The sequence below is a fragment of the Electrona antarctica genome, assembly GCF_951216825.1.
Source record: "Electrona antarctica genome assembly, chromosome: 24".
Lineage (NCBI taxonomy): Eukaryota > Metazoa > Chordata > Actinopteri > Myctophiformes > Myctophidae > Electrona > Electrona antarctica.
In genome coordinates, this window is record NC_136803.1 from 21,483,701 (window position 1) to 21,509,288 (window position 25,588).

General features: G+C 45.2%; 1 protein-coding gene across 2 annotated transcripts in view; it reads right to left on the bottom strand.

The window, feature by feature from the left end:
- Positions 1–11,045, bottom strand: part of LOC306917405 (retinol dehydrogenase 7-like) — a 37,167-nt gene extending 26,122 nt beyond the window's left edge. Inside the window, exons 1-5 of one of the 2 annotated variants that reach the window (XR_013789161.1) lie at positions 10,963–11,045; positions 8,832–9,146; positions 4,393–4,651; positions 2,659–2,822; positions 1,819–2,101 (exon numbers count right to left, since the gene is read on the bottom strand). Coding sequence is in view for 1 of the 2 variants with exons in the window: in XM_079495629.1 (XP_079351755.1) it covers positions 1,881–2,101; positions 2,659–2,822; positions 4,393–4,651; positions 8,832–9,144 (957 nt within the window). In the remaining variant the exon portion in view is untranslated. Of the gene's footprint in view, positions 1–890; positions 2,102–2,658; positions 2,823–4,392; positions 4,652–8,831; positions 9,147–10,962 lie in introns of those variants that run through there. The other variant, XM_079495629.1, reaches the window with a different exon arrangement.
- Positions 11,046–25,588: the final 14,543 nt, after the last annotated feature.

The following is a 25,588-nucleotide window of genomic DNA, read 5'->3' on the forward strand; positions in this document are numbered from 1 at the left end:
AATATTATAGTATAGAGGGTATGCACATGCATATAAGTCTATAGTGTTAGAAATGCCTGACAAAAATATCCAACTGGAACTGTTTGGGCATGAAGACTTTTATTGAACACTCATTGCATATAGGTTTATAGCCAGAAGAAGCTAATTTGCAACCCTGTCCGTCAGACTTTTGGGTTCATATAAATGTCAACATTATTTACAAAACAAAGGCAACAGTTCAGTGACTGCATGGTGATAACAGTTCATGGGCTTGGACGCAATTAAGGGAAGGGTCAGGAACGGAAGCCATCTAAAAATAACAGACCCTTCCTGCCCGAGTAGAGAGAGAAAGAGAGAGTGTGTGTGTGTGTGTGCATGGTATTACAGTACATCTCATGGAAACCCTGTACAATAAGGGCCTTTCATGTTTGAAATGCATCAAGTTATTGCGTTTGTGAGATAATGTATATCTAGATAATAGATATACATTATCTAGGCTGATATCTAGCTCAGTGGTTCTCACAGAACCTTTTCAGGTTGAAATAATCCCATTTACCCACGGGTAAAAGTGCAGGGACTTGAAGCCCCCTTTGACGCTAGTGTCGCCACTCTCTTACTATATTACTCTGGTACTAGCATAATGGCATTGTAGGTTTGCCATTAGGTATCATCCTTGACCTTTCACACTATCTGCTATCACAGACAGTCCCAAGGCTGAGACACTTAGCTTGCGCAAACAAACTTCTATCGACCCGTAGTAGATAAGTTAAACCTTGAAAACGGCTCCTTTCGTTTTGCTCATACAGAGAGAAAACTAGTTGCACAATACTAGTATTTACTACGTGTAACACTGAAACTCAATGTTCTTGATGGAAGCAAATCACAGACAAATGTGTTCAACGTCAGGTTTTTTTAATACATTACTGTGTGGAACCCCCAGCCAATGCTGGCTGGCTCTGCCTGGCTCTACAAAAGTGCATTTTGGACGACGACGACGACTTTGATAAGGAAATAAGGAAAGTATCAAAAATATGTCGAATAGTTACAAGGCCTTTAGGAACGTATAACAGAGGCAGTAAAAACATTACCAGTGGTATAAAGTAGTTGATACTATAATAACATAGTATATAGACTAGTCACTAGTATATAGATAGGGAGACAAACTGCCCCCCCCCCCCCCCCAGAAATAATATCTGGCACATGAGATAATTTGGAGAATATGATTATTTTTCTTTTACATTTGTATACAATATCAGACCGACAGTCTCACATATAGGCTATTATGTTCATATAGAGAAACTTTCCCTCCTAAAGAAGGTTTATTATAGCCTACTTGGTTATTATAATATAGGATACTCCATGTTGAGAGTGACTGGCTGGCATCTTAATGTTCATTTAAATTGAGATATTCCTCTAATTTGGCCTTTTTTTAAGAGAAAAAAGGCCTACATTGTCCAGAAAATCCTGCAGATATATTGCCCCCCTGCCCGAGGATGACAAACTTCTAGTTGCCTACCCCTGCACTATTGTCCATTTGCATGTTTCCATCAGTTTGGAAGCACTCGTTGTCAGTAAAGCAACGTTGCATTATGTGCAAATTATAAACGGGTGGTACACAGTCTCCTGAATATCTAACGAGCACTTCCAAACTCCAGCACTTAGGACTTAGCACAGTGGATTTTTATGAAACAAACACTTTGAGGATAGAAAGAGAATAATTCAAGCTTTCCGTACAGCTGCAATGTTGGTGAGTTTGTCGTTGTTTAATACAATCAGATAGGACTTTTCTGTTTGGATGAATGGGCTGCCATTGGAAGTTGCACCTACAGTAGGTATCACCTTGCCATTAATTTATATGGTAAGAGATGGCCGCGGTCTGCATATGGAGAATAGGTGTTGTTTTATTGGGCCACGGCCAGGGGCACTTGTTGTTTGAGCATCAGGTAGTCGGACACGCAGCTGGGCATGTAGGAGAGCGGCAGCCAGAACAGCTTGGCGTCCCAGCCGGGGGAGTAGCGCGTGCGCGGGCGCACCGCCGACACGGCGTGCTCCATGCAGCTGACCACCTTCATCAGGTCCCCGTCGGATATCTGGGTCACCTTCTCCTTCATCACCACCTCCACTGGACAGGACAGGTGGGGGAGGAGGGAAATGACTTAGGTTAGTCACATTGTCACATTTTGCCTTTCAATAATTGAAAGGCAACAGACTACACTAGAGTGACATACATTAGGATATTATACTATTGTGTTATACTATTGTGGAATAAGGGTTATATAAAAATATAAAGATCGGATCGGTATCGGACCGGTATGTCTCAAAATCAAATGATTGGAATCGGATCGGGAGCAAAAAAACGTGATTGGGACATCCCTAATTTAATCTCTGAGACCCCCAATTTATATTGTAAATATGTATGTGTTAATTTAACTCTGAGAGTACAAATGGAACCAAAGGGACAGCTTGTGTGTGTGTTCTCTGAGGGCAAAGTCTGATTTCGAAAGTACTGGTTGTACAAATGAGGATGATGTTTTGTGGTGTGTGTGTGTGTGTGTGTGTGTGTGTGTGTGTGTGTGTGTGTGTGCGTTGCGTGCGTGCGTGCGTGCGTGCGTGCTGGGATTCAGAACAAGTATTTTAGTAATCGGGGGGAAAACTGTACAACGTATTACCGAAACTTACCCTGATCCAAATAATCCGGCCCATAAGCATCTCTGACGTCCTGGGGCATTTTGTCCCACAGCCGTCTGATATCTTTGCCCAGGATCGCCGGATCCGTCACGTTGGTCTTGAAGAAGCCGGGCTCGATGCAGAGGACTCTGACACCGAACGGTGCCATGCACAACCTGACAGAGAAAGAACAAAAGATAATATGCCAAATCAAGATGAAAGACCTATTTGACCAACTGGACTATAGGGGCTGTAACTATCAATTACTTTTTTAGTTTTTTATTAATCGAGAAGCGAGTTTCTTAAAGGGGCATTCCACTCATTTTCAACATTTTACTATGTCATTAATATACCCTAGAGCTGTTGTGTGGAAATAATAAAAAGTCCCCCCTATTCTGTGTTTCCTAGAACTGTAAGTATGCAAAAGATCATTAACATGGTGAAACACATCTTGATGATGTCATCAAGATGTGTTTCACCATGTTAATGATTTTTTTCAGATCTCCAGTTCTAGGAAACACAGAATGGACTTTTTTTTTTTTTTCTCCACACAACAGCTCTAAGGTATATTAATGACATAGTAAAATGTTGAAAATGAGTGGAATGCCCCTTTAATGTAATTTGTTTTATTTCACTAAAGGTTATCACTAAATCAATGAATTAGTGATATTATACTTCGTTGAACACTGTTGTCCCACAAAAATCTTACAATTTGGGAAAAAGGGAAATTTCATTCAACCCCCAACCCCCCCCCCCCCCCCTATTAACATAGATTTTGTATTAATTTTATAACCGATTAAAGGGATGAGGTTGAGCACCACTTTTTCAGAAAACTGTTTAGAAGCCTTTTTTTAATCGACCTCGGTCCAAAATGGGTTAGATATATTCGTTTGATTAACTGCATCTAAACTGCACATGAACAGAGTCGGCTGTGTCCTGAAATGCCTGATCAGCGTCTGATCTGATTCTGACTTAACAAACGGTTGACATTTACCCGTACAAAGGGTGGTTGAACAAACAATCGTTGGTTTGTGTGACTTTGAACAAGTGGTGTCTGTAAAAAAAAAAAAAAAGTCCCTGCACTCAACAGATGCCCAAGGGAAACTGTCCCTGGGGTGGAAAGTAACTAAGTGCATTTACTTAAGTACACTTTGACGCCAATACACTTTGTATTGTGCTTCTACTCAAGTACACTTGGAATTCCGGGACTTTTACCTTGTAACGGCGTAGTTCGACACTTTTGCTTAACCCGTCCCTTTCTGTACGGGAACCCCTTTTGGTGTTTTAAGCATTATGTTACCGAGTGCCGCGCTACGAGCTTTGAGTGCTTTCTTTCCCCACCACTGAGGGGAAACCGACCGTGACCAAACCTCGTTGAAGGCCTCCACGCCATAGATATTACAAAAATAGATGCCTCATTGGCCGCTGCAGTTCATTGGAGCGATGTGTGTTGAAGGAGGGGCGGAAGAATTTACACTGGGGGAGGAAGTACGCCGGAAGTGTGGAAGGCACGTTACGTCACGCTGCCACGCAAGTGATTCCTGGACAATCACAGCGCATATTTTCCGGGACTTACAGACCCGAACATGCGCTCTGTGACGCACGCTCATGCTTCCTTCCGCGGGGCTTCGCAAGGAATCTCTGGAAAGTTTTGCCCTCCCTTGAGCACATACGCTCCAGAGCCGGATCTACCTTTATATGTCTATGCTCCACGCCATACTGAGGGGAAACGGACAGTGACCATACCTGAGGCTGTCGTTGAAGGCCTCCACGCCATACTTGGAGATGCAGTACGGGCCGCCGACCACGCTGACCCTCCCGAAGACGCTGGCCACGTTGACCACGCGGCCCCGCGCCTTCTTGACCAGCGGCAGGACGCTCAGCGCCACGGCGATCACGCCGTTCAGGTTGACCTCCAGCATGGACGTGTAGTCGTCGATGGTCAGCCAGTCGCAGGGGGCGGAGGGAAGGGCCACGCCGGCGTTGTTCACCACCGCCCACAGGCCTGCAGGGTGTAAAAAAAAAAACACACCCGTGTGAACTGAGTGGTGTAAGGTCTTATATAGACTGATCAGCTGTGGTCTGACGTAATGTCTGACGTAATGAAATCACACCCGTGTGAACTGGGTGACCGTAGCAACCATGCTCATTTTTTGGTACGAACAGACAGACAGACAGACAGACACGTAAACTAACAAGTAGGAGTGGTTTACACCACTCAAAAACCAAGAGGGGGGCGGCGTCTGAAAAGCTAGCGGCGCCATTTTTGTGGGATTTAAACTCTAGCCCAAATGACTCAATAGAGTGACGGTGGTCTGTTTCTGTAAACATTGAGCTGGTTCCTGGCGACAACACCGTGAGCCAACACCAGAATGGAAAGAAAAAAGGTCGGGCTCGACATACCTTACAAGCACCATTGTGAGATGTCAGTTTAGAATGGTTGCACGTCGTTTGTTGAACTCCCTCTGGTGTTTAAAAAAAGAACGCACACGGATAGTTGCTCACTGTGTAAAGTTTGTAAACAAACCAGACAATACCAGAAGTATGGCGAGATCGCTAGCATGTGACACATATGTTGACGCCCCCTCAAGGAGATTTTGGTACGCTCTATAGGGGGGGGGGGGGGGGGGGCACGTAAGGTTATGTTGATCCTTCCCCACCCGTCCTTCCTCTTTGATGTCTCCCTTTTGACTGATACAGTACCTCCATTCAAACTCTAGACAGGCCGAAACTGCCTCCCCCTGGCCAGCCGGGGCGCCTGATGGAGGGGAAAGGAACTGGTTGGAATAACGTGTTCCTTCCACGTGCTACGTCCAACCAGGGAAACTCCCACCTGTCAGGTGTAAAGGAGCGACTTTGACACTCATGCATGATAGGAAGCAGGAGTTCAAGTCCGTTGCTCTCCCCAAGGTTGGCGGAGGGTGTGTAGAGCCCAGGATCACATTAGATAATTGACACAGGGGTGAAAAATGGGTTACAAAATCGTAGGATAAAAATAAAGCCGGCGAAAACTAGAGTTCTCAACAGGCCCCGAAACGTAAGGCCCGGCCCAATACCTGGGCCCTCATCAAACCCTGTACACTCAAGACATGCTCCATATATGGCCAGACCTCATCAAATGCTGTACACTCAAGACACTGCCCCCCACTGCCACCCTTAGATCTCCATATATGGAGCTGACCTGTTCTGACATTCCATATGTTGATCTGACCTCATCAAACCCTGTACACTCAAGACACGCTCCATATATGGCCAGTACATAATTTATTCCATACAGTATGTTGACCTGCCCCCCTGATTCCTGACAGTTTTCTGAAAAAACAATGTTTCTTTTCACAAACTATTTCATGTCAAAATATATGTAATTGGCCGCCGACCCCCATCTGAAAATATGTAGTTCCAGGGACCCCCCCCAGAAGCAAAGATTTGAGTCAAAAACATTCGCTCTGAAAGAATATATTCAAAGATTTGCGCTACATTTTCATGATTTAAAAAAAATAGCAGACCTACAAGTTCGTAGCGCAGCACTCGGTGCCGCGCTACGTAGATCTGCTATTTTCAAGTATAACATAATGCTTAAAACACCAAAAGGGGTTCCCGTCCAGAAGGGATTAATGGAGCGTTTACAAACCACAAGCAAGTAATCCTGACATGCACTGGAGGCAGTTCAGGGGTTGAGTGCCTGGGCTTGTATTTGCTCAAAGTCAAACATAGACATACTGTATGCTTATGAGCTTGTAGATCTGTTATTTTTTTTAAATCGTGAAAATGTGGCGCAAATCTTTGAATATACTGTATATTCTTTCAGAACGAACGTTTTTAACAGAAATCTTTGTTTCTGGGGGGTCCCTGGAACGACAAATTTTCAGATGGGGGTCGGCCGGCCAATTACATATATTTTTGGGGGTCCTTGACATACTTTAATTTGGTTTGATGGAAAGAAGTAGTCGCTACAACAATGCCTATAGACGCCTTATCAGACACGTCACACTGATAAGCAACAGCATGCGCGCGCATACCGGCAGCACAAGAACCCCACCTCTTATAAGATGCAATGGAAAAGTTCTAACTGCACTCACGTGTAAAAAAAAAAAAAATGCCCCATCTGTTTTTCTCCCAGTGTGGAGGACGAATGATTAGGATTTTTATTGTGATCTCTCACTCTTGAAATATATATAATCCATCCAGAGACAGAGAATTCAAAGTAGCAAAGTCAGCAAAAGTGCATTAGTGGGCAGTATGTGCAAAGAGGCAAGAATAAAGTGCTATCTGCTGTTCAGCAGCTGAATAGCAGCCGGGACAAAGGATAGTTTGAACCGATTAGTCTTTGTAGTGGGCACCCTCAGCCGACGACCTGAGGGTATGTGTGTGTGTGTGTGTGTGTGTGTGTGTGTGTGTGTGTGTGTGTGTGTGTGTGTGTGTGTGTGTGTGTGTGTGTGTGTGTGACGAGGCTTGGCCTGTTGTAGCGCCACCATGAGGCTGATTTGAAAACTGTCAAGTGGCATTTCTTCCAAAGCCTAGTGGGAATATGCATGCACAGTTTCACCACAATCGGACGCTGCGTTGAGTAGTTGTGGCGATTTGTACAAAACGGGTACAAAGCGGGCTACTCCTGAAAAGTTTAGAAGCCAATCGTAGCCAATGAGGGTGGATTATGAGAAATCAAACATCTGAAGGAGTAATATTAGAAAATGTGTTTTACATATGTCAGCGCTATAAAGAGCAGATGTGAAAAATTCCAGGCAAAGGTTTTTCCTTGGCCTCTAGGGAGTTCGCATACAAAGTTATCCACAGATCCGTGCAGTTAGAGGTAAAAACACTTTTCGGCCAGTTATAGCGCCACCATGAGGCTGAGTTGAAAATGTTCATGTGGCATTTCTTCCTCGGCCTAGTGGGAATGTGTGTGCACAATTTCACGGAAATCACACAATGTGTTCATGATTTGCAGCATTTTGTTTGAAACTGAGCACTCCTGCGAACTTTGGAAGCCAATCTTAGCCAATCAGGATGGAGTCTGAGAAATCTGAAAGACCCGTTTCGTTGGATGGCTCTAGAGAGACTGTGTACCAATTTGAGTGATGTTAGGACAAAATCTGTAGGTGTACTGTCCAAAAACCTGGTTTGCACAAAGCGGCCTCCTGGTGGCGCTATAACAGGCCGTTCTTGAAATTTTGGGGCAGAGGTTCACCGTTGGCATCCAGGGAGTGTGTGTGCAAAATTTGGCATCGACCGGGTTAACGGTACCGGAGATTAGCTGTTCACAGACGGACGGACGGACGGACGGACACACACACACACACACACACGGACGGACGGACGGACTGCAAAACATACTCTCTCCCCATGCCTTCGGCCTGGTGGAGACAATCAGACCGAAGTGGGTGATCCGATACCTCAAGGAGGGAGGAGGCTCTCTTAAGCATCTGCCTCTTGTACAGTTCTATGAGTTGGGCTTGGGTTCTCCCAGAAATCTTACTGGCCACTTTGACGAGGCTGCTGAGCCTGTTCTTGTTTGCCAGGGTCAGATTACCGTACCAGGCAACCATACAAAACATGAGAACAGATTCAATAAAACTTCTATAGAAAAGAGTCATCATCACAGACGAGACATTAAAAGAACGCAACAGGTTTGGAGATCTGTTGGGAATTGATTACATGAAACAGTCACCTGTGCAGCCAGTCTCAATGTTTGTAAACAAATAATTGGTCTATGGCTCGTGGGAGATATTAGACTTTTGAGGACATCAGGCTGAGGCTGTGAGCCACTCTGCTACACTCACCCCCCCTTTTTGCCCTCCTCCCACGGGGGAAACCCGATCCGGGTCACGGCACCGGTGTGTGAAACCCGGGAATCGTGTGAAAAGCTAACATCTTAACCACTAAGCCAAAGGGATATCCCAATGCCTTTCCAATGGGAGTCACATGGTTTGACCAAACATTTTTGTTTGATGGCTGTGTTCTGCCCCTCTCCCCACCATCAAACAAAAATGTTTGGTAAAACCATGTGACTTCCATTGGAAATGCATTGGGGCGGCCATTAAACACGGACAAGACACAAGACACGGACAAGACAGGTGTCTTTTAGGTGTGAATGAGTTCTTAGGCTGTGAGCCACTCTGCTAGTACACATGAAACAACACAACCTCAACCCGGGACTCATTTCATCACCAAACTGACCCTCTCACCTCGCTCTCCGACGAGGTCCTTGATCATCGCCGCGACCTTGGCGACGCTGTCCTTGCTCCTGACGTCGAGGTGGGCGGTGGTCAGCCTCTCGGAGCACGCCTTCTTCAGCTCCTCCTCGCCGCGCTCCGTGAAGCAGCAGGCGATCACCCTGAAGCCCTGCTTGTCCAGGTGCCTGGCCAGAAGGTTGCCGAACCCAGAGTCGCAGCCCGTGATGTAGACGTACTTGCTGCCCTTGTCCGGGACCCGGGGCATCTCCCTGACCCAGCGGTACAGGTAATAACAGACCACCAGCGCCAGCACGTACACATACATGGCTATAGACGGAAACAGGAAAAAATGACATGTGTTTTAAGAGACGTAGGAGGGGCCTGGACAGGAGTCAACCCACAGAGCCTAGTCCAGGGTTCCCCAATAAATTTTCTTCAAGGGCCATATTTTGACTAGGGTACCAGGCTGGGGGCCTGCACGTGCGAGGTCGAGGTCTTGCCCTGAAAATTCATTTTCAGGGCAAGACCCCAATTGAAAAGGATGCCCAGTTTGACATGCATAGGCTACTGACCCCCATTTAATGCCATTTATATCTGGGCCGCCTATTGGGGGACCCTGGCCTAGTCCTTCCACGCGCCAGAATCTGGTTCTCCCAGTCCCGGCAGAGTAGTTCAGGAGCTACGGATTGTGTGGCCTTGCTCATTCCCTGATGGACTGATCGAGGGTAGCTACTGGGACGTACGTCGGGATTTGATCAACCCCGGCTGGGTCGCCTGAGTGAGGGGTATGATGTTGGTAGACCCGAAACCCCGTTGACCTCAGGATACATCCCAGGTGCATCCATGCGATGTATATTTAGTTATAGTTAATAACTAATACATAGTTGTATATCAGAGATATTAGACTGAGGGAAAATAAGATTCTCAGATTTAAAAAAGAAAAAAAAAAGGCTGCTTATCAACTAACCGTTTAACAATCGGTCGATAAGCCATAAGGTTATCAAAATGTATCAATTATCAATTAATGAATGAATTATTAAAGGATAATTCCCATCCCTACCCTGACACACCCATTCCTATAGCTGACCACAGACATGATTTGAGACAGACCAAACCAGAGCATTGGTCAAAGCAGCCATGACTATATTCAACAAAACGTTTAGACAATAACTGGACCAATATGTGATGACTCAATTTTATTGTGCATGTCTACACAGCATAAATCACCATGGAGTATGACCTTTCCCTATCAAATAAGACTTTATGATAATTGTGTGTGTGTGTGTGTGTGTGTGTGTGTGTGTGTGTGTATGTGTGTGTGTGTGTGTGTGTGTGTGTGTGTGTGTGTGTGTGCGTGCGTGCGTGCGTGCGTGTGTGTGCGTGCGTGCGTGCGTTCGTGCGTGCGTACGCGTCAGACTGAGTCTGTGTGTACTGTAGTAAAATCCTCAGGGTTCATTTATCCAAGTTTGGAGCTGCACAAAATGTATTCTAATTTCTAACTTATTATTATGGAGCATTAATTTGCATTCGCAGACGTAGGCTATAGGCCTACTATAATTCTACTGTGTGTACAATTCTACAAGTTCAAGACCGTGAGCTGGAGCCAAGGATCCGGACAGTAGCCTACAGTCTGATTATATCTGTGCTGAAGTTCATGTTTATCTGCAGAGTGCAGAACATGCGGACGGTCACACAACAACCTACTTTATTTGCACGTATGTGCAAAGTACACTAAGCCGATACAGACCGGTACAGTACCACAAAAAAAGAAAAGAAACAATTGGCTAATTGTTGGAATGGTAAAACAGTTATTTTCCAACAGCCTTGTTTTTCTTTTCTTCTTCTTTTTTCAACCGTAACAGTTTTATAGTTACAGTTGAGTTGACAATAGCTGAACAGTGAAAACATCAACTTAACAACAGGCTATTTATCCATTATAGTTTCTGATTAGATAGCAAAACGATTATAGGCATTCTCGCAAGTGTACGTGACATCAAATCAAAGTGAAAGTCTCGGATATTCAAAGTAACTGAACACTGAAGTGATAACTTAATTTTTCTTGATAGAGCCTCCTCATCACTAATATTAAAGCTAGCCTTTTCAACGGTCTTTTCACAGCTCGGTTTCAATTAAAACGCCATACCTGCTCAGATCGAGATGGTCTTCTATCTGCTACAGATAGAGAGTTTAACAGTTACTAGTTTATTATGATCGAGGAGGAGGAGGTCACGTGTTTGCCGTTGACCAATAACAACCGAGCTAGGTCACAAAGTGCACCAAGTGACCATGGTAACCACTCCGTTGCGTAACATTCTTTTTAAAAGCGTTGATCAATAATAAACAGTTAAAAAAGGGCCAAAGCAGGGTAAAAGCAGTGGTTTCCAAAGTGTGAACCACCCTGGATCCTTGAGGGAGTTCCAGGGGGTCCCCCTGGAACTCCCTCAAGGACCCAGGGATAGTTCCAATTAAACTATCAGCTAAATGATAGTTTGAACCAAATGGACCCTTAATTGGGTCTGTAACTCTGGTAGTGTACAAATTGGACCCTGACTGGTCCGTTTATTGGTTCAATTTGTACACATTTGTACACTAACATTGATTTTACAATAAATTGGGGTCCCAGATATAGAAATTCCATTAAAATAGTCTGTGACTGCATGTCAAACACGGGGACAAGTTGAGAATCTCTGCTAGTGTACTCTCTGCTGCTGCCCCATCTGGCGGCGTCAGGTTATAAAAACTTCTCTTATATGTGGGTCCCTGCCTGGCATATATCAAATGGGGGTCCACTCCGCCGGTCAATGTGGGGGTCCTTGACATGAAAAGGTTTGGGAACCACCGATATAAAGTGCGTAAAAGTAACCACTCAAACATTAGGCCTATGACATTTCATCCGTTTCTTTCTCGAAACATGATGTGGAAAAAAAAAAAAAACGAGAAGGCGAAACGAAAGTTATTGTGACTGTCTTTTCTATACAACATATTTTGTTGTGCATTCATTCGACTTTGAGCTTTAACATGCCTCCCAGACTTGTGCTTGTTTTATGAACCACTAGATGGCGCCAATGTTTCACCACAACCCTGGAACCAACAACCTGTCTGAGGGAATAATGCTCATATCAGCCTCACCCAGGCTTGATTCATAAGGATCTTTTTTAATTATTTAAATCATCACTTATTAGAACATACATTTATCATAATGTTTTGCATATATAGATGTCTGTCTGTCTGCCTGCCTGCCTGCCTGCCTGCCTGCCTGCCCTGCCTGCTGTTTCTTCACTAGTCTGATACAGAAGAACTTGGTCTGCCCCGGGGTCTCCTCCCATGCAGTGGGACGTTCGAGAGGCATCCTAACCAGATAGATGCCCGAACCATCTAAGCTGACTCCTTTCCAGGCGAAGAAGCAGCGACTCTATTTCCACCATATTCTTCGCCATTTGGGGATAATAGGACTAATGATTGCAAGGGGGTTGCATTGATTGATATGGGCTGACCTGTGACCTTAATGGAAGAATACGTTTTTAAGATACAGTTTTTACTGTTTACTCTTTATCAGACCATTTCCATTTTAACCAATATTTATTATGAATTCTTTATTTGTGTATTTATTTATTTATTTATTTATGTCAAAAACCTTTGTGAAAACCTATACTTTTAAATGTGGGTTTCAACAGCACTTCGTGATATATGATATAATATGATATAGTACTTTATTATCAGTTGACACTGAAATGTGTCTTGCGACCCAGCAGCGATGTATGCAGAACACATACACACATTTGACACATAGCACAAAATAACAAAACAATATTACATACAGACATGAAGACAAGAGTAAATGTCCACCGCCTAGATTAACCCGGATGGCACAGTAAACCTATGTAATTCACATGTAGGCCTATACCTTTGGTTTTTCTTTTCCTGATCTTCTGATGGTTTGTGATGTTTTTTTTCTATGTGATATTATTACTCGACGACACTGAAAATGAGTTTGATTACTCAGTGTAATTTCGAGAATAAATAAAACTTGAATGAATATTCTCCATACAACACATGGTTTGTATTAGAGGTGATATTCCTTCCTAGCCTTAGGATGCTGTTATCATGTAGGCTATAAATTAAGTTTCTGAAGTGGTTGTCCAACAACAATCATGGAGGACAACCACACCACTTCAGAAACTTTTAAGTTATTCTATGTAGGCCTATTATATTTTTAATCTCTTCCATTTAAATATGTAAAGTAAAAATATTCGTTCTTCTGTTGAAAATTGTTCATAAAGTGAACATGTACATGAAACTAAAATGTCTGTCTATCTTGTATTTCTCACCTTGGACACCAGAGGGTGCCCTTTCCTCAACTATGCTTTCTGGTATGACCTCGCGTCACCAGACTAATGCTTTCCGGCAACATTGTGTGTGTTATGTCACGTGACGTGCACCAGTTCTCAATTTAACTACTCCCAGAGTCAAACAATAGGCGAAGCAGTGCAATGTGAGATCAAAGAACAACGTAGCCTCGGTCCCAGCCTTTTACTCATCTGTTGAATCTTAGTATCTGGGGACTGGCTATGAATGAAGAAAAGCTCTGTGCATGTCGACTGCATGATACAAGCAACATATCCTCATAGTTTCAGTTAAATTGTCATGTGAAACACAACTGAAGTGGGGCAGTAGGGTAAGCACATTCGATTTTGCATTTGTACATGTTCAGAGTAGCTAGGGAAGCCGACTCCTAGATTGAAAATGTCAGAATTGATATACATCTACGAAAGTGGTTCTTCAAAGTGGGGTCCGGGGACCCCACTATCATTTGGTTCCAAATTATAGTTTGGAACCAAATGACACTTATGGGTTTGTAACTCAGAGTGTACAAATGGAACCAAATGGACCCTAAAGGGTACGACAGTGGTTCCCAAAGTGGGGTCTGGGGACCCCCAGGGGTCCTTGAGGAAAGTTGAGAGAGTTCCAGGGGGTCCCCAGCTAAATGATAGTTTGGAACCAAATGGACCCTTATGGGTCTGTAACTCTGAGAGTGTACACATGGAACCAAATTTGGTTCCATTTGTATACACTCTCAGAGTTAAATTAACATTGATTTTACAATATAAATTGGGGTCCCAGAGATAGAAATGCCATTAAATGGGGGTCCTTGAAATTAAACAGGTTGAGAATCACTGCTAGAGCTGTACAAATCTTCTCTTACGGCGTTCCCAAGTCTTTTTCAAATGGGGGTCCGCGGGCTAATTAGTGTATTTTTTTGGGGGGGAGGGGGGGGTCCTTGACATGATTAAGTTTGGGAACCACTGATCTACGAGAGTATAAATCTTTGGCTACTCTGGGAGAGCAGCGAGACTCACAGCACAGCTGATCTTTGAGGGGCGCTAGCCTCTCCTATGCTCAGCTTTGTGTGTGTGCTTGTAGTACGGAATGTGATGACTTGATTGGCTGATGTACTGGTGATGATAAGAGCACCCCTCACTTCACACGAGTGTGATTTTTCCAGCTTTTAGTGTGTGTGCAAGACAAACGTTTGTGTAAACATTGAAGACGAAGGTGAGGACGCCGGAATGAGATGATGTATCAGATGATAAGAGCGCCCCCTCACTTCACACGGGTGTGATTTTATTTTTAGGTTTTGATTAAGGCGTTCCATCATGCTCGTTTAAGCACGGCTAGAAGGCTCTTTCAACCAATCGGAATGCTTCCTCGAAACGAGTCGACCTGTATAATTTATCATAATTTACAACATGACTGTGCCTTTCAGCAGATATATAGATATATATATATAGATAGATAGATAGATAGATAGATAGATAGATAGATAGATAGATAGATAGATAGATACGTTCAAGCCTACATTTCTGGTCCATTCCAAAAAATGGGGTTGGAGTGCTCATTTATGGCCACTGAACATACAGTACATACAGTATTTGAGTATTATGTTGCTGAACTATCTGATGTGGAAAATGACATACTGTATCTTGACATCTGCTGTTAAAAGTATTGTATGCGCTCTATACTGCGCCATCATTCTAGTTCCTCTGGTAGTTTGCCTGTGTTATTGGGGACACAGGTGCAAAAACTCATTCTCTGACGGTTTGCCTGTTTCTCTCTCTCTCTTTCATTCGTCCTCTCCCTCCCTACTTCTTTGGGTAACTCGACAAGGTTCCCTCCCTTCAACATCTGACAGCTCGGAGGCAGAACTCTGCCCAGATCCCAGGACATCAAAGGGAGGTGGTGGGACGAGAGGGGACGTTGGGGAGCCTGGGTCACCGATGGCAGAAGAGGCTCAGGCGGCTCATAGGGGGCCCAAAGAGGCCACGGCAGGGGGATGGGTCAGAGAGGGCTTCCACACATTCCCATGGGAGACAGGGGGGGGGGGGGGGGGGGGGGAGGCGAGCAGGGTATCTCGTGGGATGATGTCCTTTTCCCTGTCAAAGCTGTGAAGCTCCAGCGGTCCTGGGACCCCTTCATCCGGGCAAAGCGACCGACTGTCATCGGGGGTTTCGGGAGTGTGCACTGAGACCCTTGTAGTGGCTTGACACGGCCCGCGGATCCCCTGACACAAAGGGAACGCACCACCTTCGGATGAAACCTCCGGGCTTTGAAAGAGAAGCTTAATCACCACGGTAACTCATCTGTCTTTCCCTGACCAGTACCCCCCCCCCCCCCCCCACACACACACACACACACACACACACACACACACACACACTGTCCTTTTTTTCCCAAGAGGTCCCGTCGACCTTCGGAGTCTGGAACCAAAACAGCGTTGTTTGAGGTCAACGTCATTTCATTTTGGATTTAAATGTCCCCTAACCCAGCCATTAGTTTGACGAGGACATTTTGAGGCCATTTTTTAATTGAGCCCAATTTTCTCCATGCAGAAGCCATAATTTTAAGTTTGCACATAATAAATCACGTTCCTTTCCTCTTTCTTTTGTTATGTTTATCGTTTGAACAAACTCCTCTGACGGTCTTCATGTCAGTCCGTATATCTCTGGAAGCTATATGGTCCATATTGTGTGACAGTGGAACCCCAGCTGCCATATGTTTGACAATCAACTTGACATCACAATAAACATTCTAGACAATGAACCCACACCACCAACGCCAAAATTATAGACACACTTGTTCTGCAATTTGGCTATATGCAGAAATATAATACACCCAAAACAAACAAACCACGTAACCACATGAACCCGAGCATCCAGAGAATAGGCCAACATTCAGCCAGAATAGCTGATCTACACATCATATCATAGTTGTATGATCACACAAACATCACACCCGTGTGAAGTCAGAGGCGCTCCTATCTTTGCTCGTCCACATATGACGTTCATTGTCAATGGGAATTTAATGTGTGTAAGACGACAATCTACACCAGGTGAGTATGGAACTATAGTGGCCCTCCATCGTCAAAATTGCCCACCCAATAGGCGACGGTGGCTCAGGGGTAGAGTGCCTGGATGGTAACCGTAAGGTTGCCAGTTCGAACCCGGGCTCCCCCAGAGTTACTGTCGAAGTGTCCTTGAGCAAGACAATGAACCCCTAATTGCTCCCGATGTGCTAGTTGGTGCCTTGAATGGTTTCCGCATCGGTGTATGAATGTGTGTGTGTGAATGGGTGAATGTAATGCACAATCTCTGTAAAGCGCCTTGGATAAAGGCGCTATATAAATGCACCATTTACCATTTATGTAAAGCGCCTTGGATAAAGGCGCTATATAAATGCACCATTTTACCCCTGACGTAATATATTCAGGTGTCACTACTCATGTTTTTTTTTTGTAGACTTCTTTGTTATTTTTCAGTAGTGCGCTGATTTGTGATGTGTAATGGATGTAGGGGCTGTTTATCACAGTCCGTTTATCACACCTGTGTCTCTCATGGATGACTGTCTCAGGTCGGCTTCCATGCAATTCCAAATGACTCCCTAGAGCGCCTCGGGCCCTTTTTTTCTTTTTTAATTCTTTCTGTATATGGGCCACCCACCCCAAGCCAGACCACCTGGTTCACACGCTTAGATAGATTTATATCTCCATGAGACTATACAGCATATACTGTCTCACTGGGAAACCTCACACGTATTCTGATAGATAAATCTTCCCCAAAAACAGGACCCTAGTATAGGCTACACATTAAAAGTCCTGAGTGTTAATTAAACATTTTAGAGTGTCAAAATGGAGCCTCTCTCAATTTATAGCTATAGGTCCTCCAGGGAAATACAGGCAAGTCCGAACAGCCTTGCTTTTTGATAATGTGTGCAGGTGTGCAATATACAGCGTGTGTGTGCGTGTTTGTGTGCGTGCGTGCGTGCGTGCGTGCGTGCGTGCGTGCGTGCGTGCGTGCGTGCGCACCATCACCATTTAGCATCAGATCTGATCTTTTCCAGTTTGAAGTCCTAACCTAAACCTCAATGGAAACAAGCAATATAGGCGAGGGGTGAGACTGGCATCCTCTATGTGTACACGCAGCTAATTACAGGGCCCCGGTCTCCTCAGCTGTGTCACCTCTCTTTACATGTCAATGACAGCCAAATGGGACCACATGCATCTCTCTCTCTCTCCTCTCGCCTGTACAACAATGCCCTCATTGAAAAGACAAGGAGTGGTGAGAGAGAGAGAGAGAGAGGGGGAGACGGTGCCACTCTTCATCCCAGCTGCCACCACGGTGGGCACAATGGCGAAAGGGCAGGGAGTCTCATCCACCCGTGAAATAGCAGCCACTCCTCCATATCCCTCCTTGTTGTCCTTCTGTCCTCCCTCCTTTCCTCCTTTCCTCCTCCACGATCTGGCCCTGATCCTCTCGTTCGGCACTTGCAACGCAGTGTTGTTTTCGTCGACTAAAACTAAGACGAACAAAAAGGTTTGTCGACTACATTTTTCCAGTGACGAAAACTAAATGGAAACTAAATGAAAACTACGCTATATGATGACTAAAACTATGACTAAAACTATGACTAAATGTATTGACAATTTCGTCAACAGCTAAAAACTAGACTAAAATGTTAGGAAGGGACTAGTGGACAAGAGATCCAGTATAAGTCATTTTACACTTGGTTGCATGCTGAAAATTGCCGATCTACAAGCTCACAACGCGTCACGCTGCGACGCATTGTGAGCTTGAAGATCTGCTATTTTCAGCAAGTGTAAAATCAGTCACCACGACGGCATCAAGGCCCGCCAAAATACATTTTAGTCGACTAAATCAACTGTAGATTTAGTCGACTAAAGTCTTATGATATTTAGTTGACTAAAAAAAACTAGACTATAAACACCAAGACATTCCAGGTGACTAAAATGTGACTGAAACTAAATGAAAACTATTGAAGAGACTATATATGACTAAAACTTTAAATCAAAACGTGCTGCCAAAAACAACACTGCTTTGCACGTGCGTCACCCCCATGGTTCCCCCCCCGCCGGTCACAAGCGTATACATGTGAGCTTGTAGATTGCAGCAATTCCTTTCACTACATGTCATACGGAAGAAGAAGTATAAGGGAGAGAGCTTAAGTCGTTAATCCAGGTCACGTTCCAGGACCCGCACGCGTTATACGTCCCACTGACTCGCACCACTACACGCCTCGATTCCTTGCTCCTTTTTGGTGTTTGCCAGTGCTCTGATGAGGTGCAGAAGAGAACGGATTAGTTATGGAAGTGTGTGCGTGCGTGTGTGCATGCGTGTGCGCATGCGTGTGTGCGTGTGTGTTGGGCTCTGTTTCATTTTGCCATTTGGAGAGGAGGAGGTGGGGATGAGGGGGGGAGGAGGGGGGGGTGACTTGGCAGAAGGCCTGGTCGTGGGACTGCATACAAACAGTGGGTGATAAACACAACACAGGCCCATTTGTTTGACTCTCCTCCATCTCACCCTCTTTCCTCTCTCTCTCTTTCCCCCTCTTCTCTATACACCCCCCCCCACCACACACACACACACACACACACACACTCACGCACACACACACACACTCTCTCTCTCTCTCTCTCTCTTTATAGACGATTGGATGAGCATAGACAATCAAGATGCACTCCGCCTGATCTCCTGGAAGGCTCATCCTCTCATCTTTTCTGCGGGGACAGACAGAGGGCCATGCAGGCCAGCTAGGCGGTGCCCGTGGGACATGCAGCTGCATGGGGACGTGAGACAAGACAAAGGGAGTCTTAACTAGGGGGGGAAACCTTGCCGGCCATAATTGAAGGAAAGTAAGTCAACTCTGTCTGTCGACTTGGCAGGGTGCCGCGACTTGTTGCCGCATGCTGTATATGTATGTGCAAACACTTTGGGAAAATAGCAAATCCTACTATAAATGCGTCACATCTCTGTATGCGTGCGTGCGTGTGTCCGTGTGTGTACGGTTGTAATACACGTAACTCGAGAACCGTTCGCCCCACCGACTTCAAATTCGACACATGCGTTCCAAACCACCACAGGGAGTGCAGTGCCCGGCCTTGAGTCGGTGGGACACATCGTTGTCCAGAAAGCCCACAAAAGGCTCTGGTCAGGCTCTGCCAGTGAAGCTAATGAGCCCAAGTCCCCTCACCTCTGCCTCAGCCAATTAATTGCCATGGCAACCCCACACCTGCCAATTGATTACTTAACCAGCCCACTTTTCACAGTCAGTTTGCACTCTTCAGGCACAGGCAGACAGATACAGATATCTCCATATACAGTATGGGCACAAAAGGGACACAGACAGATAGTTAAAACGGGTGCTATGACAAGTTCACAACGGGTATTATTAGGTTCCCAAGTTGCATCGTTCTCAAGTAGGCCGGTAGCCGACGGGCACGTACAGGTCTATTGGAGAGAACGCTTGACATTAATTTAACGGGTCCATTTGGTTCCATTTGTACACTCTCAGAGTTACAGACACATAAGGGGTCCATTTTGGTTCCAAACTATATCATTTAGTTGGGGACCCCCTGCAACTTCCTCAAGGACCCCTGTGGGTCCCCGGACCCCACTTTGGGAACCACTGATTTACATAATAGGGTGGATAAAGCCAGAGCTTTGTTGTGTCTCCTCCTTCAACTAGACCTGTACGTGCCCGTCGCAGTCTGCCTCCGGTCCTACTTGGGAACGATGCAACTTGGGAACCTAATAATACCCGTTGTCAACTTGTCATAGCACCCACAGACATGTCTGTCTGTGTCCCACATGGAGATCTCTGTATCTGTCTGTCTGCCTGTGTGTGAAGAGTGCAAACTGACTGTGAAAAGTGGACTGATTAAGTAATCAATTGGCAGGTGTGTGGTTGCCATAGCAAATCAATTGGTGGAGGCAGAGGCTGGTAAATTGCACAGGTGAGGGGATTTAGGCTGATTAGGCCCACTGGCAGAGTCTGACCAGAGCCTTTTGTGGTGGTTCTGGAGAACCGTGGGTCCGACTGACTCGATACCGGGCACTGCACTCCCTGTGGGGGTGTGGAACGTGTGTGTCGAATGTGAAGTCTGTGGGGCAAACGGTTCTCGAGTTACGTGCATTACAACCGTACACACACACGCACGCACACAGAGTCGTGGCGCATTTATAGTAGGATTCTGCTAGCCTGGCGCGGCCAGACTCATAGCGAGGGTTCACTGATGTTTCCTCCCCGCATATGAGTCTGGACTCGGGCTCATTGACAGAGTGTATGCGGAAGCTGGAGAAATCAGAAAATGACCGGGGCCAATCGGGCCAATCAGTGACTGCGTTTCAACGGCTGTCCGTACAACAGTGAAAAGCAGCCTCTGATTGGCTCATGTGTATATGGTGACGTAACATTCATGCTGCAGGACTTTCAAAACAACAATGGCTGCCCTCAACGCAACAAGTTTAAAAGTTTACATAGAAACGATAAGAACAGCAGTTATTTCAGATATAGACTCTGACATATATCCGACATATCTCGCTCACGTATAAAGTAGAAACTATTAAACAGACCTTGTTGTTTTTAGCGTGGTTGCCGTGGTATGAGGAGCGGACCAGCGCACTGTGTGGTGACGTCAGCTTTTTGTTACGCTGATTGGCTAGATGGATCTGTCTGTCAAGGCAACTACTAACGCCCACTTTTCAAGCTGCCTATGGCCGAAGTCCAGACTCATATGCGGGGAAGAATCTTCAGTGAATCTCCGCTATGAGGCTGGCCAAGCCAGGCTAGGATTCTGCATCCCGTGGTTTGTCTAAATCTCCCTTCCCTCAGCTCCTTCTTAGCACACCATAGTTGCTGACATCAGCAATAGTAGGCTATACTGTACTTCCCACAATCCTTTCTGATTTATAGAACATAAAATCCATAATGTATTTTCCTTTGATGGCTCCGAGTCCCTAGTGCGTTAAGGCCCCCGATGTATGTTTATGGCCATATAAAGATGCTTTCCCGGGGGGGGCTGCCGCCGACGTGAAATGTGCGTTGCCGCCGCGTTGCGTTCCCAGTGGGGCCGCAAATAACTCTGACACGGGCATTCCAATGTGTCACGGGCTCACTTCCTGCTCCGATGAGCAAACACTCGCGAAAAAAAGTGACTGGAGTGGCCAGACGGAGAAAGGATGGTCTCCGCGGGCCAGGTGCGGCGGGTCTCCTTTTGAAAAGAAAACACACAACTGGGAACTCATTGGACACAGACAGCGCTCTGCCTGCATGGCCCGCGGAAACGCAGAATGATTGATGACCTCGCAAAAAGATGTGTACCATTACCAATTTGCAGTGTTGTTTTCGTCGACTAAAACTAAGACGAAAAATGGTCGGTGACTACCTTTTTCCACTGACGAAAACTAAATTGACACTAAATGAAAACTAAGCTATGATGACTAAAACTATAAGACTAAATATACTGTCGATTTTGTCAACAAATAAAAACTAAACTAAAATGTTAAGGAAGGGACTAGTGGACAAGAGATCCAGTATAAGTCATTTTACACTTGGTTGCATGCTGAAAAGAGCAGATCTACAAGCTCACAACGCGTCGCAGCGTGACACGTGTATACAACACAACAGCATATAAAACAATTCCCACAGACGATACAAAAAACAGAAATACATATAAAGCCAAAGAAGTAAGAAAGCTGTTTTGAGAGGCCAGAGTTAATCCCCGGGCCAATTAAGTCATACCCCCCCAAAAATTGTACCCAAACGTACTGTAGCAATGCGATCCCTGCATGGCTCTCGGTATCAAGGGTTGGGTTGGTGGTATAAGTCAGGGGTTCTCAACCCGTGGGTCTTGGGGGTCGCCAAATTATTTTAGGGGGTCCCCAAATTATTTTCAAAAAATTTTTTTTCACGATTTTTCAAAAATAGCAGACCTACAAGCTCGTAGCGCGCCACTCGGTGGCGCGCTATGAGCTTGTAGATCTGCTATTTTTCAATAGCTAAATTATAACATAATGCTTAAAACACCAAAAGGGGTTCCCGCCCAAAATGGTTTAAGGTTATTGTAGCAGTCAATTTATATTGGGGGTCGGGAGGGGGCGGGGCGGGGGTCCCGAGACATTGCCAAAGCATTTCCGGGGGTCCCCGGCCAAAAACGTTGAGAACCCCTGGTATAAGTCTCTGCGACATGTCTGTCAAAGGTGTGTACATGTAAGCTGCCTCACGGTACGGAAACAGGAGATAGCCTCCTGACCTTTTGGGCCACATGGCTCGGGAACCGTTGGATCCCAAGGCTACTTACTTACTTACTTAAATACTTACTTATATAATTGCCACGCACATTCAGCCTGGAAACTAAGTGTTTGCTAAATGTCTAGTCTAGACGGTTTAGACTCCCAGGAGTTCCACATACAGTCGCACAGATGTTTGTGACGCCAAGTGTGTGCCTCACCTTTAAAGCGTGTACAGATAAGGGCCTGAAGGCACGCTGGAGTGTTTTCCACGAAGCAGCAGGTATGTACAGTACAGCCTACTGTACTGTACTGTACGTCAGAGGAGCTCTGAGTATTCCAGTGGAGATGTGGAGATGACTGCTTTATGATCACTCTGGTCTAAACACTAAACCACAGACACAGCCAGTAACCCAAAGGGAGACATTGCGGTTCAAGGAGAAAAGCAGTTTAACCACTTATACAGCCTTATACTGTGTATACTTCATTGTATGACGATTGACGAATATGACGGTGAAGATAAATAGCCAATGCAGCCCCGTTGTGAGCTTGCAGATCTGCTATTTTTGAACATATTCAGTCAATCTTTATTTCAGACCCAGGAAGATCCATATCACAAACGATACAATATAACAGGAAATATAAAATACAAATAACAAAAAATAAAAAGAGATAAATAGAATGCACATATCCCACACTGTTCAGTTTCTGTGCACCAGTGGTTCCACAATCTCGATGAGAACCTGAGTGAACTGCGTGTAGTAGGGGTGTCAAAAAATCGATTCGAATTAGAATCGCGATTCCGTTTTGAACGATTCAAAATCGATTCATAATTTCCAAAAATCTATTTCTTTTTCTGGTTACAGTTACAGGAGTTTTCACTACATGGTGTTTGTGATATGAAATGTAAGCTCACCCTAATCACAGTAAACATCATGTCTTCAGTCATTTTCAAGTTACTGTAGTCACTTCAGTTCAAGACTGGAGTAGATTGTGATGAAATCCTATGTATTGAATCGAGAATCATTTTGAATAGAAAATCGTGACCCCAAGAATCGGAATCGAATCGAATCGTGGGAGACCCAAAGATTCACAGCCCTAGCGTGTAGGGTCCGTTATTACAGCGATGACGTCGCTTATTGACTCAGATGCCCTACACATGAACCTGTACATAAGGTTACGTAGTACAGCAGAGCAGGTATAGGTACCCCGACACTAACAAACATCTGGCTTGCACTGGAGCTTCTTGGCACTCTCAGCAGCAGCCTCATACAATCATTATATGCCACTGTGAGTCGTCTGATGCTGCTTTGTCTATAGCGACACCATAGGTGTGCAGTATACCGCGGTGTACAGAAGGATCTAAAGAGCGATATCTTCACAGGTACCGAGCACATGCATGCTAAATTTGCGACACAGCATGTTTGCTTGGGCATACAGCTTCCGTCGCTGTCTATAGATGTCCTTGTCATCTGAAAGATCATCAGAGATGATATTATGGCCCAAATAAGTGATATCGCTGCACAGTGCCAGCCAGATGGAAGTCAGGAAAGACGTCTGTCTTCCCTACTTCGGATAATCATGATTTTACTTTTCTTAGCGTTGTATTTTATATTAAAATCAAGACCATACTGTGACCATGCTGAGCCCAGAAGCTGTTGGAGACCAGCACTATACGGACTGAAAATGACCAAATCATCCACGTACATCAGGTGATTCAACTTGAATGAATGAATAAAAACATAATTTTAACACTTCGTTAGGGATCCCGATACCACAAATACCGATACCAGTGTTGCGATCTCGTGTTGTGTTTATAGCTAGCTATCTATTTCTCGTGTTGTGTTTATAGCTATCTACTGTATATCTCGTGTTGTGTTTATAGCTATCTACTGTATATCTCGTGTTGTGTTTATAGCTATCTACTGTATATCTCGTGTTGTGTTTATAGCTATCTACTGTATATCTCGTGTTGTGTTTATAGCTATCTACTGTATATCTCGTGTTGTGTTTATAGCTATCTACTGTATATCTCGTGTTGTGTTTATAGCACACTTTTTGGAAAGAAATCTTCCTCCTTGTGCAATCATAATACCTGATGATCATGTTTTAGCGGGAGGGGGGAAATCATGGCACTCCATCTTTAACACAATCAACGGTCAATGAAGGGCCACAGGAGCCCTTGTCGGGGCCTCAAACCATGCGGTCCAGTTTACCCGAAGGGGGCCCTGAGAGCCAAGGGCCCCTGGGGGGTGTTCCAGGGCTCATTTGGCCCTGGCCACGCCCTCTTCCTGGTTTCTGACCTGCAGGAGGATATATGGCTTCCTCTTCTCCACAAGACGTCGTTTCCCTGATGGACCCCATGGCGCTTCTGACCTGTCAGTCACATCATGAAACAGTTGGAGTCACTCTCCCAGAATGCACCCGTATGTGTAGCACAGGTCGAGACATGCATTCTGGTATCATTGCTGTATATACCACTGCACTGAGATCATGCATGCGTGTGTGCACGCACGCACGCAAACACACACGCACGCGTGCTGATCGCAGTGAGTGCATGTGTTATGCACATGCAATAGCTTGTCATGCAATGAGATATTTGACACTTGAATTTCCTAAATGTCCCCCATGGGGATCAATAAAGGTTTATCTGGTGTTTTCTTACGCAAATGCTACACATGCGTGCTAGCAGAAGCAGATGAGACTGTACATCATAGTGTCATATTATTTTCACGTTGAATGAACCAAGGCCTAAGTGGACCTGGCATCATCTTCATCGTCATCATTATCATGATCCTATTGGAAATATAATGCTATTGGATTATGAAATTCCTAAAATTAAAATCAATGTTCCAAAATAATTCCTATAGGATTTTGAATTCCTTTAAGAATCCATTAGGGACCGGGGCACGGTGGCACAGTTGGTAGTGCTGTCGCCTCACAGCTAGAAGGTCCTGGGTTCGATTCCCGCTGGGGACGCTGTGGGCACTGGGGGCGTGTTCTCTCCTCCGCGTCATCAGTGCCCATACCCGAGGCGGGGTTGGCGAAAGGGCCTTTCTGTGTGGAGTTTGCATGTTCTCCCCGTGTCCCCTAGGGTAGGTATCCTCACAAAAAACATGCAGTAATCCTGGTCTCTAAACTGCCTCCCCCTGGCCAGCCGGGGCGCCTGATGGAGGGGAAAGGAACTGG